General features: G+C 46.1%; 1 protein-coding gene across 1 annotated transcript; it reads left to right on the top strand.

Moving 5' to 3' along the window:
- Positions 1-635: 635 nt before the first annotated feature.
- DLL1 (delta like canonical Notch ligand 1) lies at positions 636-9823 on the top strand. Its single transcript, XM_051783870.1, has 11 exons — positions 636-1550; positions 1791-2102; positions 2445-2505; positions 2766-3023; positions 5432-5492; positions 5965-6095; positions 6241-6410; positions 6549-6765; positions 7760-8552; positions 8669-8783; positions 9146-9823. The coding sequence occupies exons 1-11, from the start codon at positions 1491-1493 to the stop codon at positions 9149-9151; spliced, it is 2184 nt and encodes a 727-aa protein (XP_051639830.1). The 5' UTR covers positions 636-1490; the 3' UTR covers positions 9152-9823.
- The last annotated feature ends 8397 nt before the right edge of the window (positions 9824-18220 follow it).

The raw sequence follows: 18220 nt of genomic DNA, 5'->3' as shown, positions 1-18220 counted from the left end.
CAGGCGGAATGCACGCCGTGAGCGGAGCGACGGCAAGAGCGAGCCTCGGCTCACTTCGCCCACATTCATTGCCCCCCTCCCCAATTACCCCGGTTATGCCGGGGTAGATTCGGTGTGAATTTCATGGGATGGGACTCCCCTCGTTGTGGCTCGCTGGCGTCCACCTCCCTCGTCTCTTTAGGGCCGGATATGCCCCTTGGAGTGATCACGATCACCTAGTCACTTTTTGGGGTCACGGCGGCTGCTTTGCACGTTCCAAGAGGCAATTACAGCCCGCCGTCCCCGGGGCTGCTCTGTGGCGGGAGCGTGTTGCACTGCCTCTCTCCGGTGCAGAGGGGGTGTTACTCTCTCCCCGGAGCAGAAGGGGGATTCTTGCGGTTACCAAATTTGCAGGAATGTAAATGAACACGTTTTGTGAGTGCGGAGGGGAGGGGGAGGAGGGTTGCACATTTTACAGCTCACTGACCATTTGGCGATCCATTGAGAGGAGGGTTTGGAAAAGTGGCTCCTTTGTGACAGCTCTAGCCAGATTGGGGGGCTGCTCATTTGCATCTCATTAGGCATGCAGGCGGCCGGCGGGATATAAGGGCGGCAGGCGCCCAAGGAGAGGCAGATCCTTAGCGCTTCACCCTCGGAGAGAGCCGCAGAGCCGAGCCGAGCCCACTCTCGCTCGGCACAGAGCGGACCGGAGCGGACTAGAGCAGAGCAGGCACCCCCCTCCCCCGTAGGAGCACACCCAGACACGCTCTGTGCGCTGCTGTTGAGACACGAGTTTATTTTTGCTGGCTGGGATTCCTCTAAAAACAAAAGTAAACCCACAACAAGGAAAGAGAACTTCGCTTCCTTTGAAAAAAAAAAAAAAAAGATAAAAGAAAAGAAAAGAAGGGGTTCAAGGCTCCGACGTGACCTACCCGCCGCCGCTGCTGTTTGACACCCACCAGCCCCGACGTGCGCAGGGCGAGCGCGACCGAGCACAGCCACTCCCGCATCGCACCGCACCGGGAATTATCGCCTCTGCCTCCGCCGCTGCCTCTGCAGGGATTTCCAGATCGCCAATTTTTAATCTTCCTTGGGAAGTCTTTTCTCTGCCTCTGTTGGGAATTAAGTTGCTTTTACTTTATTATTTTTATTTTTTCTTCCTGGAGAAAAGGAGGAGCATCGTGGATTGCGAAAGAAAAAGAGTTTAACAGATTAATCTTAGCCCTTTTTTAAAAATATTTTTTGTCCTCTTTTCCTTTCTTTTTCTTTTGCCACCCGAAAGATCTGTCAGTTGCCGACAGGCTACACCTAGAGGTATCGACAGAGAGGAAAAAAAAGTCAGAGACACTCCTGAAAGAAGGAGACCGTGACACTAACTCTTCCAGCTCTGCTGGGGCAGGCGGCTTTGGCCGCTGTGTTTTTTCCCTTACTCCGAGAGACACTTTCCCCTTTTCTCTCTGACGAGAAGTCAAGGGGGAGGAAAGCGAGGGCACCAGAGCTGTACCTCCAAAATGGGAGGTCGGTTCCTGCTGACGCTCGCCCTCCTCTCGGTGCTGCTGAGCCGCTGCCAGGTAAGTGCCCGCGGGGTAGAGGACAGAAATGCTTGCACCGGGGAGGGATCCCTGCACCGGGGGATTCATACACCGGGAGGTCCCGCGGGTGTGCCGGGGACTGTCGCTGTCTGTTGCAGCCGGGAGAAACGGGGAGGGGCACGGGACTCCAGTCCCTCCGCTGCTCGGCCGGTCGGGGTCGGGGTCGGGCGGGGGACTGAGCTGCTCGGCGGGCTGACGGCCGCTGTTACTGCCCCGCAGGTCGGCTCCTCCGGGGTCTTCGAGTTGAAGCTGCAGGAGTTTGTCAATAAGAAGGGGCTGCTCAGCAACCGCAACTGCTGCCGCGGGGGCGGCCCCGGCGCCGGCGGGCTCCAGCAGTGCGACTGCAAGACCTTCTTCCGCGTCTGCCTCAAGCACTACCAGGCCAGCGTCTCCCCCGAGCCACCCTGCACCTACGGTAGCGCCATCACCCCTGTCCTCGGCGCCAACTCCTTCAGCGTTCCCGATGGCGCGGGCGGCGCCGACCCTGCCTTCAGCAACCCCATCCGCTTCCCCTTCGGCTTCACCTGGCCTGTAAGTTGGGGGAGATGTGGGAGGGGGTGGCACACATCCGTCCCATCCCGTCCCATCCCGTCCCATCCCATCCCATCCCGTCCCATCCCATCCCATCCCGTCCCATCCCATCCCATCCCATCCCATCCCATCCCATCCCATCCCATCCCATCCCATCCCATCCCACGTACCTGGCCACCCCAGCTGGGAAAGTGTCTTTCCAAGGGGCTACCAATCCCTTTGAAGTGTCAGGGTAGGAGAGAGACAATGACTGATAATTCTCGGGGACTGGTGGTGTTGCCCCTTGGGCCTACCTGCTCTCATGCTCTCCTGGTGGGTTGTTTCTGTTCCTTCCTTCCACAGGGCACCTTCTCGCTCATCATTGAGGCTCTGCATACGGACTCACCTGATGACCTCACAACAGGTAAGTGTCCCAAAACACACTTTTCCCCAGAAAAATCCCAACCCTGCGGCCCTACTTGGCCCCTCTCTCTGCAGTGTGCAGCACATTCTCCTCTTTGGTAGACCATGGCAAGAGAGGTCAACCTGTTGGCATGCAGCCAATGTCATCCTGGCTCTGCAGTTCCCCTCCCATCAGACAACCCCATTTGAGTGTCTTCCTATGCCCCTGCCTGCTTTGGGCTCCCTAATCATTCCTCTCATCTCCTCTCCGCTTTCACACAGAAAACCCCGAGCGCCTCATCAGCCGCCTGGCCACCCAGAGACACTTGGCAGTGGGTGAAGAGTGGTCCCAGGACCTGCACAGCAGTGGCCGCACTGACCTCAAGTACTCCTATCGCTTTGTGTGCGACGAGCACTACTACGGAGAAGGCTGCTCTGTCTTCTGCCGCCCCCGGGATGATGCCTTTGGTCACTTCACTTGTGGAGAACGTGGCGAGAAAGTCTGCAACCCGGGCTGGAAAGGCCAGTACTGCACTGAGCGTGAGTATCCACTTTCTTGTCTCCTTGGGTGCCAGTTGCAGCAGTGTCCCCAGAGCTCTTGGGGTTGGCAGAGAGAGGATGTTTCTCCTAACTTCAGGCCCCCAGGCCTCCCAGGAGAGGGAGAATCAAGCAATGGTTGTTGAAGTCTGGTTCTGTGCACAGGCCTTACTAGTGTGGGGCATGGGAGATCCTCAGCATTGCCCCTTTTCAAGCCAAAAAAATATTGGTGTCAACATTACACTCTTGCTCATTTGCTTTAGCCCTGATAACAAAATGTTCAGCAGTTGCTTGAGGGTTTATTAAAATATATCAGGACTACTTTTAATACTTATCCACCCCTTCAACCATGTGACTTTGATATGACCATCTGCAGGGTACACGGCTTCAGGGGAGGGAGGTAGGCTTTGACAATATCCATATGTCAGGCTTATTGGTAGGCTTGTTACAGACTGATCTTTGTATTGAGAAAAATATTGGGAGGTCCAAGATAATTCCTGTGGCTTCTAGACTGTACATTTGTCTTTTGGGGTACTCATATGCTGCCACTAACAGAGATGGCTGCACCTGGGGCCACAAAAACATTCAACTTCTTCTCCATCTCTCTTCTCTGCCATTGTCGTGATCGTTGCTACTAATAAAGTAGTGAGGGACAGGAAACATACACCTGAGCTTGAAGTTTTTGAGGAATGTGGTGTGTTGATACAGAAGGAAAATCTGGCACAGTAGGCAGGTCACAGAGAGGATAGTCAGGGATGTCAGATTCTTTCAGGTTGTACAAGATTACCGCCCTTTGTAGATACACAGAGGTGTACACCCAAATGTGCACACAGAGCTCCTGCTGCAGCTTGCGATGGCATTCTCTGTTTGTGTGTATACGTGGATCTGAAATATGTTGGCAGATGACATACTGGGCGAGTGCTCCTCTCCAGTCATCAAAGGGCCAGGCAAGAAGGGAGAAAACAGTTTTACAGGCTGTAAAGCAGCCACTCAGTTTTCTTGTCTTTTTGTTTCTGTTTAAACACACCTACACTGTGGTATGGAACAATCCCAGATTGATTTTTCACACCGTTAGTGACTGCTAGGATGCTTTTAGCAGTTCATGGTACAATGTTGCACAATAAACAGCAGGCAGAGGGGCTGCATTTCCTTTGATAATGTTTTAAATGGGAGCTACAACCTTTCCCATGATCAAAAGTGCCCAGCCCAGTTGTGTCAAGGGGTGGGGGAAAAGGAAGCATTTTGATAATGAGCTCTTTTGGGGCTGTCAGCACATTCAGATGCCTCTATACCTCTGCTATTCCCATAGCAAAGCAGAAGGCTGTCCATCTTTCTTGACTCATTATGTACACTCTTCTCTGTTTTCCCTCTCAGAAAAAAACAGATTATAACACCGACGCAAACGTACTAGCAGGGGAGATGTGTTTATGTGTGCATGCAAAAAGAATGTTTTGCCGTTAGTGAGTGGAGCAGCCAGTTGCAGATTGCTTCCCGTTGCCTTGCCCCTAGCTCCATTCTTTCCAACTTGGAGGCGATCTGATTATCAGCGCCGATCCTTTCTTTCTTTTTCTTCCCCCCCTCCCCGCCTTTCCCCTCGCATGCCATTGTCTCCGGCTGGCTTTGTTGAATTAAAACTTTGCAGTGCCTGCTTAATGAGTTCCATAACCAGGCGAAGTAATGAGCAGAAGTCCCTTTTTTCCCTTCTCTCATCCTCCCTCCCGCTGGCTCGCTTACCTCTTTTACCAGGGCTGCACCCACCCGCCCGCCCCTTTTCGGAGTGGGCCGGAGGGGGGAAGGAGGGAGGAAGAACTTTAGACTTATTTATTTGAATAAGAAAAAAAAAAGTTTTTTTTTCAGCGAAATCACGCGCGTGCCATAGATTAGCTGTGGGCAGGGATAGGCTGCCCGGTCGCCGGCCGACGGCCCCATTGGCTCCGGGGCCGGGGTATTGTTGCAGTGGGGCAGCTGCTGGGAGAGAATAGACAATAGAGCAGCTGTCTTGCACTGGCACCCTGCACACCAGCTGTCCACTCTTATCTGCACACACACTTTCGGGGGATATTAAGAGGTGGAGCTGTGTGCATAGAATTGGAAAAAAGGACTTCTGACCCTCACTGGGAAGGGAAGGGGGGTGAGGGGCTGTGGGGAAGGGAGCAATTGTGAGCCCTCTTTTGTCTGTGTGCAACTGTATTAAGAAGAATGCTCATCCCCGGTAATAAGTAAAGTGCCCAGTTACGGGGCGAGATCAATACTCCTGCAGACTCCAGAGATTAATTCAGCTGTGCTTAACTGCCCCGACCTAGTAAAAGGGACTCGCTCCCCACCCACAAGGTGCTCTCCTAATCGGACTTGTAAAAGAGAGTTGTTTTGGCACCAGTGCTGATGTCTTTCCCTGCTTGGTTTGTTTACAGCAATTTGTTTGCCTGGATGTGATGAGCAACACGGATTTTGTGACAAACCTGGGGAATGCAAGTAAGTTTTCTGCTCCCCTCCTGCCTTCTTCTTTGTCTTTTAATGTTGATGCTCTGGTGTTAAGTAAGCCACTGAACACTCGAACGGTCAGTTTAAAGGCCTTTCTTCATATTAAATGGAAATCTGAGAAATCCAGGTGATGCCAGATCAAAGTATAATTCTAGAAGTCAAACATCAGTACTATTAATAATAACGTAATGAGTTTACAGTGCCTAAGGTTTAGCTGTTTGTTATTAGAGTAAACAAATTAACTATCTGGAACCATGGCTCTATCTTAGGAAGTGGAAGAAATAGCTGGGACCAATGAAAGCTGATGCTACAATTGGACTTGGTCACTTTCCTTGATGAAGGATCACTGAGGGCTTTTAGGAAACTTGATCCCTGGCATCAGTGTGTTTGCAGTTTGTGATAGGGTTTCCAACTGTGAGAAGTCTAAATCTGACCAGACTTTGTTGTCATTTTTTTTTTTCAGATGCAGAGTGGGTTGGCAGGGGCGATATTGTGATGAGTGCATTCGATACCCAGGCTGCCTCCATGGTACATGTCAGCAGCCCTGGCAGTGCAATTGCCAGGAAGGCTGGGGTGGCCTTTTCTGCAATCAAGGTGAGTTCTCAGTCCTTCCCTCAGTGTCTGTTTTAAACCCCAGAAAGCCAGTGGCTATTTCCAACTCACCCACCCTGTGCTAGCCCTGCAAAGTAGAAAGTATCTTGACTACTTTCTTTAAAAAAAAAAAAAAAATCTTTTTCAGACCTGAACTACTGCACCCATCACAAGCCCTGCAAGAATGGTGCCACTTGCACCAACACTGGTCAGGGGAGCTACACTTGTTCTTGCCGCCCTGGGTACACAGGCTCCAATTGTGAGATTGAAATCAATGAATGTGACGCCAACCCTTGCAAGAATGGTGGAAGCTGTACTGTAAGTTTGAGTAGTTTGTGTCATCTGAAACTCCAAGGGAGGAGTTAATGGCAGTCTTACTAATTTTCAAAATCCCTTTTTGGATTTCAGAGCAACTTCATATAAATATTTTGATAATTTCTTGTTTCCTCCCCCCAGGATCTCGAGAACAGCTATTCCTGTACTTGCCCCCCAGGCTTTTATGGGAAAAACTGTGAGCTGAGTGCAATGACTTGTGCTGACGGACCGTGCTTCAATGGTGGGCGATGCACTGATAACCCTGATGGGGGTTACAGCTGCCGCTGCCCACTGGGTTATTCTGGGTTCAACTGTGAAAAGAAAATCGATTACTGCAGTTCCAGCCCTTGTGCTAATGGTAAGGCCAAACATGCTACAGTAGTCTTCTGAAAGGAGACCATACTTTGAGTATGGATTTACTTTGGCTTCTGTTCTGAAATTCGTAACAAGGCCGATCAATCATAGAATCATAGAATGTGTGGAAGAGACTTTAAAGAACATCTAGTTCCAAACCCCTGCCATGAGCAAGGACACCTTTCACTAGACCAGGTTGTTCATAGTCTCATCCAGCCTGGCCTTGAACACTTCCAGGGATGGGACATCAACCACTTCTCTGGGCAAGTTGCTCCAGTGCCTCACCACCTTTATAGTAAAGAATTTTTTCCTAATATCTAATCTAAACCTGCTCTCTTTCAGGTTAAAGCCATTCCCCCTTGTCCTATCACTATATGCTCTTCTAAAAAGATCCTTGTCATGTCAGTAGTTGACTCGGTGGAGGATCTGTACTAAGAAAGCAGTGGTGTGGTTTGGGCCACTGCTGCAGATTGCATTTTCTCTAGGGATGGCTGTGGCCGGGTAACTTGGCCTGAAGCTTCATGCGTGAAAACGTGGAAGATTATACTTGCAAATGTTTCGCTAAGAGTCTTTGAGGTCTGTGGATGCAAATGCCAAACTAGTGCTAAATTTTATTATTTGTAATCTGGTAACAGTAATCTCCTTGTTTTGATTAAACTAGTAAAGTCTTTCTTTACTATAGTCCTCCTCATTCACTGACCCTCAAACTCTGTAACATGAGACTGTGGTGTTAACGTGACCTGGACCAGCTTTGTTGTCCAAAACAAAGTGAAATATTAAAAAGGGAATAGGACTGAGAATGAAAAATAAATCTGCAAAAGAATCTTTCTTAAACAAATGTACTTTTTGTGGTAGATCAGATTTGGCAAAGTTTGAGCTAACTCTCAAAGAGAAAGCTTTCCTCAGCTGATTGTGACAGTTGCCTTGAAACAGCAAGTGAGAGGCTGTTGCGTCTGGCTGCCCACCACTCAGTGCTCGTCCCCCTTGATATCTTGCAGGAGCCCAGTGTGTCGATCTGGGGAACTCCTATATATGCCAGTGCCAGGCTGGCTTCACTGGGAGACACTGTGATGATAACGTGGATGACTGCGCCTCCTTTCCCTGCGTCAATGGAGGGACCTGCCAGGATGGCGTCAATGACTATTCCTGCACCTGCCCCCCGGGATACAATGGGAAGAACTGCAGCACCCCGGTGAGCAGATGCGAGCACAACCCTTGCCACAATGGGGCCACCTGCCATGAAAGAAACAACCGCTATGTCTGTGAGTGTGCCCGGGGGTACGGCGGGCTCAACTGCCAATTTTTGCTCCCTGAGCCACCTCAGGGACCGGTCATCGTTGACTTCACTGAGAAGTACACGGAAGGCCAGAACTCCCAGTTCCCCTGGATTGCCGTCTGCGCTGGAATTATTCTGGTTCTTATGCTGCTGCTGGGGTGTGCTGCTGTGGTCGTCTGCATCAGGCTCAGAGTGCAGAAGAGGCACCACCAGCCTGATGCCTGCAGGAGTGAGACTGAGACCATGAATAACCTGGCGAACTGCCAGCGCGAGAAGGACATTTCCATAAGTGTAATTGGTGCCACTCAGATTAAAAACACAAATAAGAAAGTAGACTTTCACAGCGATAACTCTGATAAAAATGGCTACAAAGTCAGATACCCATCAGTGGATTACAATTTGGTGCATGAACTCAAGAATGAGGACTCTGTTAAGGAGGAGCACAGCAAATGTGAAGCCAAGTGTGAAATGTATGATTCAGAAGCAGAGGAGAAAAGTGCAGTACAACTAAAGAGGTATCTCACATCTGAGCACGGGGCGCAGCTTGACTTTGATGGGGGGTGTGTATTTCTCATGGGTAGCGTTAAGCAACAGCCATCTGACCTGTTTTTATTCTTTTTGTCTTCAATAGTGATTCTTCTGAAAGAAAGCGACCAGATTCAGTATATTCCACTTCAAAGGACACAAAATACCAGTCAGTGTATGTCATATCAGAAGAGAAAGATGAGTGCATTATAGCAACTGAGGTTAGTATACTGTCTGGTGGTTGGAACAGTAGAGAAAAGTCTGGGTTCACAACTGTCATCCAACACATGTCAGGGCAGCTAAAATTTTTCATGGTGCCATAGTGGTTTGTACCTGTTGAAATCCAGCCAGCTTGAGTTTGCCATGCTGTGGATGTTGTAAAGACAAGCTCAGTGACTTGCTATTGTGGATGTTGTGGGTTTGACAAGTTTTGTAGATGAGGGTACAACGACAGTGTGGTTGTTGTCTGCTGACCTACCTCTTAGTGCGCTTCATTCAGAGTTCTGTCCCTCTGCAACCTTACAAATCTCTTTGTGCTTTTCATTAACCTCTCCCCATCTCTGCTTGTGTTTTCTCTTGCCAGGTGTAAAACAGAGGTGATATGGCAAAATGGTTGTTCAGAACAATTTCAGAGGAGACGTGCCCCAATGAATGCTGCTGAAAGAGGAATGGGAGATAGATTCCTTCACTGACTGCTGCTGAGAAACTAAATTCAGGCTTGAGCTGGTTCTCTACTGAAGTTAGCAAAGTGACTGCAAAGTAAAGAAACAAGATGGACACCAGGCAAGGGTCTGTGTTCAAGGATTACTGTTGCACTGCCTTTTATGAATTTTATCATTGCACTATGGTCAGTTGCTTTTCTATATATATTTAAATGAATGGACTTACTTACTACATAAGAAGCATGCACTGCCTGAAGTGTATATTTTGGATTATCATGAGCCAGTCTTTTCTTGGATTAGAGACACAAACACTGCCTTTATTGTCTTTTTTGATACTAAAATGTGTTTTTACTAGGTGAGAAAAAGTGTGTTATTTTTTTTAATCTGTAAAAATATTTTCATGATAATTGTAAAGCTTGAGTATTTTGTGATGTTCATTTTTTTATAATTTAAATTTTTGGTAAATATGTACAAAGGCACTTCGGGTCTATGTGACTATATTTTTTTGTATATAAATGTATTTATGGAATATTGTGCAAATGTTATTTGATTTTTTTTTACCGTTTTGTTAATGAAGAAATTCATTTTTAAAATATTTTTCCAAAATAAATATTATTAATGATAAACAGTCCCATGTTTATTCAATAACCAGTGATGAACTGACTGAATTTTGCAACCAGGCATATGACAGGCTTCTGTGGACTCACAGGTGCATTGGGTAGGACTGAAACCTATTACAAAGACTGGGAAACAACTTGTGTGTAGACCCTATTCTTTTTCCTCCTAACCTTCTGAACTGTTAACACCATGGTTCTGCTCACTCTTACCCCAAAGACAAATGTCAAAACCTTGAGTAATGTTTGCTCAGTTATGTTGAGCTATACGTGTATATAAATGCATATGGCATCACTTCTTGAGGAGGAGCAACAGTCAAATGCACTCCATTGCAATCCAGACATAGGGCTTGTCATGACTCAACTCTTCATTTCTTGCAACCTCAAACACTTGTTTGGAGTCCAGGGGAGTTTGGGACACACCAGTGAGGGCCCCTAGTTCAGGTCCTTGATGCGCACCCATGGGATGTGAGCTCTCTCAGTCACCCCTCTCAGGGAGTGGCACTTCCCTCTCCAGGAAAGAATGGCAATGAATTGACTGATAGCCACAACTTTGCTTGCTATGGTACCTGTCTGAAATATTAGTTGCATCTTTGGTTTCTGCTTTGCTCCTGGGGCCAGTTGCCTTCATAGTAGGACAGTGTGACCCCATCTCCCTGAATGCTCAGGCAATTTCCTCAGTTTAGTTTGCCTTAACTAAGTTACTTTCATGTTATGCTGCATGTTAATCAGCAGAGGCCAATAATTTTATTTCTCTGTATTTCCTCTTCTTCTCAAGCTTTATGGAGCAGGCTTCTCTCTTACAATGTACTGCACTTTGCACAGTCAGTGCCACGGTCTCAGCTGGGCCCTCTTAATGCTGTAGAAATAGCAGAGATGGAAGGAAGGCCATTGGTGGTTGAGTATCTCTGTAACGTCAGGTCTTTTGTGCTACAGCAAGTACTACTTTAAGATAGTGTCAGGTAAAGGAAAAGCACGCAGTTTCTTGCTTTTGTGAAGAGGCACATCACTGGCATCCATCTATCTTTGTTTAAAAATAAAACAGCTTTGGAAAGCTCGGTTTGTCCAAATGTGCTATTTATCAGCAGTGCTGAGCTTGGAGAGTGAGCGAAAACATACTGTGGGCAACGGGAAAGGCATGGTTCCACCCTTCTGAAGCACATTCTGAAATGATGGGCACACAGATGAGCGCAATGGCTTTTTCCATTTCTGTCTTGAACAGGGTTGGGGCTACTGTCACATGCAAGATTTATTTCTTCTACGTCCCCCAAACCTGACTGGGTGTGTATACAGGGCTCTTGGTGAGCAGAGAAGGTTGAGGTATGCAATTTGGAGCACTGAATCCACACTCCTGGCCTTTTGTGTCTGGGCCTTCCTGGGATATAAAATGGATGATTCTGGGCAGGGGGTGGAAGTTGTGCATGTCTTTACTTGAGAGAGAGGGTAGCAGATGCAGGTGCAGAGCCATGTGTACAGGTGGTGTACACTGTGGGCTGGGGGTAATGATGGGGCTGTGCTCACTCCAGGATGGGACCTCTGCTGCCAAAGAATGGCAGGAACCTCCTGGTCAGCAGGGTCTCCGAAAGGCATCCTCTATCTAAAATGAGAGGAGAGCCTGCCTGGGGAGTCCATTGAGCTGGGACAGCTGAGAATTCAGGGCCTGATCCAAAGCCCATTAAATTAATGGAAAGGCTCCAGCGAACTGCAGGGACACATGGCACCGTGCCCCCCCTGACACAGCACATCTCTGTCTCTCCCCAGGGAAGCTACATGTACTGATGCAGTGTGTGCCCCCAAGGGTGGGGAATATGAAAGCCTGTGGCTGGCCTAACCAGGTCTGTCCCCTGGGCAACTCATTCCTCTGGTGCCAGCCCCATGCACTATGCCAGGACTTTGGGGGCCTGGGGTCCCTCCTCAGGCTGCCACTCTGGCACCGTCTCTTCATGCCCCCACCTTAGCCTGCAACATCTCCTCCCTTCCACCCTGCAGCAGCCAGGGAGGACTTGATCTCCTTGTTCCAGGTCTCAACAGTGGCCAGAAAGGGCACCCCTCAGTCTACATCTCTACCAGCAAACCTGTGTCTCTGTGGCAAGCAGCATTTGCATTGTTGGCACAGACAAGACCTGTCAGGAAGTTAGAGGCACTGAAGCAGCAGAAGAGGTTAGCTGCCGGGAGGTATTAGCTGCCCTGGTTGTAGAAGGGGATTTGTTAATGAAGTGTGTCACAGCTTTTGATACGTAGGAAACTTAGGCTTCAGACAGCATGTCTTAAGTTTAATTGCAAGACACATGTTTATAAACTGAGATTTGTGCTTACTTTGTACACAGCACAGAAGGACAGCTTGTGTGTCAGGAAACTTGGATGCTATTCCTGGCTCTACCACAGACCTGATGTGTAACCTTGGGAGAGGAAGGATGGTCTTGTGGTCAAAGCACTGTGGAGGGACTCAGGAGGGCCCCCTTCTATTTCCAGTGCTCCCTCCAGACTTCCTGTGCAACCTTGGACCTGTGTCACTTAATCTTTCCAGGACCTTAGGAAAATGGGGGCCTCCTGGTTGTTCTAACAGGGAGAAGGTCATTTGTGCCTGTGAGAGAATAGCACAGTGGTAGGGAATGTTAAAATACCCTTCAAGGCAAGTAGGGCTATTTCCTATTTCTGCATGTCAGATTGCTTGTCTGAGACGTGGTGAGCTATTTTTGCGAAGTGCTTTCAGATGCTTGTGTGGAATAGAGACCCCTATCACAATTGAAACATCCATCATCCCAGAGAGGATACGCAAACCCTGCGCTGGCAGTGAAGAGACAAAATGGTGGGGGGAGGGAGGCAGCTGTGGTGGTATAAGTGTGTGTGCAGTGTGTGCAGGGGGGATGTGATACAGCTGTGTGTCCATGGCCCAGAAAGGACGCCCACACATGATAGTGTTAACATGGGGGGGCACAGTGGCATCAGACTTCTCTTGCAGATCAGCACCTGCAGTCAAGGTCCATAGTTGTCTCTGTGCTGTGGTAGTCTCTCTTACAGCAAAACCATTTTACAGGTAGAAACACAGATTAAACTCAGCTTGGAACAATGAGGGTCAAGGAGGAAAGCTGCAGAAATGATACAGATGGGAATTCTTTACTGACAGACCCTGGGAAAACTCCCTATTGTTATAACCTAACATCCAAAGTCATGTATTTCGAAGAAAATTACCTGAGAACTATTTCTAGGCCAAATCCCAAACTGAGAACCAATCTCTTCTGATACCTGACATTTACTTGTGTCAGGTGAATGAGGAGCCTCTCTGTTCCATTCCCTCCTTGGGAGCTACATTTTTCACCTGGCTGTAAAGACCTGGCTTTCTACCTGAGTTTGTGTTACCTACTATACAAATCAGAGAAATCAAGAATTGGGCTGGAAAAGACCGAATGTGCTTGTGAGGCAGATTTTCAGATGAAACACGGAGCCTACTGTAGTAACAACATGATAGCTGATCTGTCTGCTCTCCGTGAAGCAGAGGTGGACAACAGACCCACCACCATGTAGGGTCTGCTGCCTGGTCTGTAGGGTGGGGAGGTGTTGGAGATGGGACTGGAGGTCACAGCATCCTCATGATAGGTTGGCTTTTTTCCTTAGGAAGAAACATCCTTGGCCTTTTCTCTGGCTGCTGCAGCCTCATCTCCTGCATCAATAAATTCAACACTGCTGGGGCTGCTCTCTGGCCCTTCAGCCAGTCGGTATTGATTGGTCTGCACCCATAGTGTCAAACTGCCTTACTCCTCCAGACTGACTTCCTGTGAGGGATGGCTCCTGCTTTGTGCCTAGGAACAACAGCCTGGGACTTTGATAACTGTAGGGGTAAAAGCTTGGCAGGGACCACTGCAGCAATGCAACCATACAAATCATTGCACTGTAGAGACCAAGAGCTGCCTAATTTCCCAGGACAGGGACATTCAGAGCATCTTAGTGCTGTGTTCAGAAATACCTTACAACTTGACACAGACGAGGAACACTGTGTATCAGCTGTGGGCGTAACTGTGAGGGTCAGTGACCCATGTCACCTGCTAGGGGCAACTATATCAACTGGTATTTCCTGCCTTAAAGTATGCTCTATGCATGGGTTGTATACGTCTGGGGCAATTTTTTTTATGGTATAAAACTATACCAGCTGAATGGCCAGTGTGGATGCAGCTATATTGAAAGAAAGGTCATATACATCAGTGCAGATACCTTCTCTTCCCTTGTTTATTTATCTATAGCACTCTAGTAAAAGCAACTTTATACCATTATGTTCTCCAGAACATGGCTGTGCGGCCTATCATTCAAAAAATACCTGGCTGTTGGGACAAGGTTTGAGTACTTACAGCAAATTAATGTGTGTAATCTCCACATGGTAATTTCCCAGGATGCTGAAGGCTGAGCAAGAGAAAGGATCACATCCAGGATGAACTCTGTTCTTTTTCATAATGTGAAACTGGAACTTTGTGAGGACAGCACTTTCTGTGGGAAAGGACAGAGCAGATAGCCAACTCTGACCAGCCCTTAGTGCAAGGAGGACACTTGCTGCAGAGTCATTTCTGCTCCCACCATTACCAAGATGTTCATGCTGGAGGCAGTTCATGATCATTTCTAATAAAAATTTTTACATACCAGAAATGATGTTTTTCCACGAGACTTACAGGTCAATATTTTTACAAAGGAGATTTCCAGTGGAGAAATTGTTTTTCAGCTATGGTAAACTGAAATGCCCTCTTGAAAAACTCTTATGAGTTTCGCTTTCTTTGTGAAGCATGATAGCAAAATGACAAGTAAGTGTTTCCCAGTAGACAATAAATTATCTGAAAACTTCCTTTCTTTTTCTTTTTCTTTTTTTTCCCCCTGAAAATAGAAGTGATCTGGGAATTTGTCTCACTAAAAAGTTGTATATTTTACTTTTGATTTTGCTTGAGAATATAAGCATCTTTAAAGATAAATTCTCCCTCTTATCCCATTTTCTGGCCCTAAGTAGCACTTTGGTGGCTTGAGGAAGATTGTATTTAGTATAAGCAAACTGCATTTTTGGCCATACATCAGAAAATACTTTTGGTATGGTAGCCTTGATAAGGAAAAACTGGTATCCTCAAGAACAACTAATTATATGAGGCAAGAAGTGTTATGAGGTATGAATCTTTAGCATAATACTTTACCATTAATATAAATAATTAAAAATGTTTTCAACAGGCATAGAGTGAAAATACCCCATCTACATTAAAATAAAAAATGTATGGAGGAGAATCAGACGATCAGCATGATCCAAGTTCTGCATTTAAGATAATTTGGCAATTAGTTGTGTGTCTATCTTTTTAAGGAACTAAGAGATTTTTCCTTAGAAGGTTTTCCATACATTAGAACGGGAGTATTTACAAAGGCCACCTGTCTGAAAAATGTAAGCTTCTCACTTCAGTCTGGTTTTACCTTAGTTTGAATCAAAGGGCCCTTGGAATTCTCCATTGCCCTACAGTGGTGATGGTTTGGCACAGCTGCTGCTTCTGTGACTGTGGGCGTCTTTGGAAAAGTCAGATGCCCATTACTCTCACTTAAAGCAAGTGGGATTGTTCAGAGTAAAAACTAACATGGAACAACTACATCTCATGCTTGTCGTAGCCTGTAAGGGGTAATTCTTTCTTTCTTTCTTTTTTCTCCCTTTCTTTCTTTCTTTTACTTTCTTTCTTTCTTTCCTTTCATCAGTTTAAAGACAGGAACTATGAAAAATGTATGATATTGTGTGAGTTCTTCTAATTGACTTCAGGAAGTGTTATCTGGAATGGCAGTTGTGAGTACACAAACTCAGCAGACTTATCTGTGTTATCTAATTACCAGACTATAAAGTTCTGCTGACATTTCCTTTTGATAAATACAATACACTGCTTTCTTTATCTATCTGTATTAAAGAAACAATGTTCTCCTAAAGCCAACCTCATGCATACTTTCTACTAAAACAACATTATAAACCCCAAGACTAACAGAAATGTCGCCACAGCTTCAACAGTCTTAAGTGAAAACAGTGGCTTTCAGATGAAAAGCATTATCAAAAGGTAGTAGGAAACCAGTACAAATCCCAATGTTTTGACTGCGAATAAGCATGAAACAGATTTGAGAGAGACATTTATTAAGTAAAAAGAGAGTGCTAGAAAAAGGTGTCAAAGAGCAGCAATATTACATGTATGCATGCATTTCTTCACTGTTGCTTTGTTTCACTATGCACAGAAGTATAGAATCATAGTTGATCAGGTTGGAAAAGACCCTTAATATCACTGAGTCCAACTGTTAACCCAGCACTGACAAGTCCACCACCAAACCATGTCTACAGACATCACATCTACATATCTTTTATATCTTATTTTATATTACACATTAATGTTTACCATAAGGTTTTTCAAACAGGCTTGCCAGAGCTGGTTGGACTTTCAGAGTTCACTTCTGCACGTGCATAGCAGGGTTTTGGATGATTGTGGAAAGTAGGACTTCCCACGACTAGCCTTGGTGCTGGAAGCCTACGGGTAGTGGATGTAAAGAAAAAGTGCCTCTAAATAATGCTTGTTGCTGTTTCATTCCTTTGCTTTCTTCTGCCATGTGAGAAGAGGTTTGGATGCCTCCTGCACTGGTCAGGGAAAGAACAAGAAGCAGACAAGGGCTGTTGCAGGAACATGTAGGTCAGGGCATGGTTTTGACTGGGGAACCCTGCTCCTCCAGACAGGGGTAGGGCAGGGGAAGGCAGGTGAGGAACCTCCTTCATAGCTCTGTGATTGGACTTAATCTGAGCAGGGAGATGGAGGCTCTGACAGAAGACAAAACTAACACAAAAACATTACAACACCTGTAGCACTGAAACACCAATTCGTAAGCCCTCTGAATTTCCATTTACCTCTGTGAGAACTAGGCAGTGGGGGCCCCTGTTGGTTGGGAATCCTTTGGCACCTGTATACACCCCACAGTCACTGTGTGCCTCTACCCCTGTGACTGACTAACCAGGGCATATAAAAAAATTAGAGGACGCCCAAGTAGTTAGCAAAATATATGGGATATTCAGTGCTTTTAAACCTACATCTAAAATAAAGAAAGAATCCACAAGTGAAAAAGAAAAGCTGCGATACCATGCTGGGGTAAGATGTAAACACACGCTGTAGATCAAATGTAGCCACCAAGTTCTGGAGATGTTCCAAAGATCACTTTTCTATCAGTTAAGAAAGATACCCATTTCTGTCAGAAATGCTAAAGGAAGTGTTAATGACGGGAATAAATAACAGGTGCTGGGAGCAGCTGTTACTGATTAATGACTTGTCTTTTTTTAAATAGGTTTTCTGTTGGGGGAATCAGAAGTTTTCAGTAATGCTCCAATGTAAGACATTTGAGGAATGTTTTTTCCTTTTGTAATAGTGTACTACTCAATTATTTCCAAGGCAAAATGGATTCAAGAATCAAGCTAAATTTAATATTTGAGAGTCAGGCCATCAATAATTGAGGACAATCTAAACTATAATTCTTCTCAATTACATGAATTACTTGCTTTCTTTCATTTCTTTCTTTCTGTCCATTTTCTTCTTGTTTTCTCTCACTCTTTTTGTTCCCCCTCCTCTTCCCTGCTTTACCTCTCCATGTTCCTCTTTCTTTGTACCAGAGGTTTCTGGAGATGGTGGTTCCAATGCTGTGTACATTTGGCCCTGAAGTTATTTTTTTATAAGCATATGAAGGATAATGAGATTGAATGTCACGAGAAAGACTGGCACTGTTGCCATTTTTCAATGATGGAGTAATTTAAAAGTCACTGAGGACAGCTCAGTGAAAACATCTGTTCTGTGCCCTGGGGCCATCAGAGAAGCAAACAAAATAATGTGATGGAAAATAATATGGAAAATACAGCAATAACTATAATTAATACTTAATTAATAATTTAATTTTACATGCATCTAAAACCACTTCAGAAACAATGGTAAGTACCATAATATCTTATTATTAGCACAAAAATGAAGGCACAGGTGTTGTTATCCTGGCCCCTTTGAAGCCAATAGTAATGCTGGTATTGACTCAGATGGAGCTATAATTTCGTACAGAAATCTGGGTCACCCAAGACTCCCTTTCCAGTATTCTAGAGCCTCATCTCCTGTCATCCTAAAATGAACAGAATCCAAAGTCAGTTCCCACCGCTGCATTTCGAAACAGGTAGGCTCATAATTGAATGGACTGCAGAGACTGATGGAGGTGATGAGGCATATAGAAATGCTTCCATGTCATGATAAAATGCTAGGGTTTCCTTACTAAGGGGTAGGTAAATATGGAACATGATAATACATGGAACAGTAAATCAGCTTCTACTTGCTTGCTTGAAAAAACAAAAGTAAGAGGACTTGAAACACAATATGTAGT

Source organism: Manacus candei, unplaced genomic scaffold (assembly GCF_025592945.1).
Source record: "Manacus candei isolate 608988 ecotype Guabito, Panama unplaced genomic scaffold, ASM2559294v1 h1tg000017l, whole genome shotgun sequence".
Taxonomy (NCBI): Eukaryota; Metazoa; Chordata; class Aves; order Passeriformes; family Pipridae; genus Manacus; species Manacus candei.
The sequence above is the reverse complement of the archived record's forward strand: the minus strand, read 5'-3'. Positions and strand labels throughout refer to the sequence as shown.

Excerpts from the sequence above, each read along its gene's own strand:
- DLL1 (XM_051783870.1), top strand. The coding sequence starts at position 1,491 with ATGGGAGGTCGGTTCCTGCTGACGCTCGCCCTCCTCTCGGTGCTGCTG. Across the intron at positions 6,096-6,240 it reads TGGCCTTTTCTGCAATCAAG|ACCTGAACTACTGCACCCAT; the intron begins GTGAGTTCTCAG and ends AATCTTTTTCAG. Across the intron at positions 8,553-8,668 it reads AGTGCAGTACAACTAAAGAG|TGATTCTTCTGAAAGAAAGC; the intron begins GTATCTCACATC and ends TGTCTTCAATAG.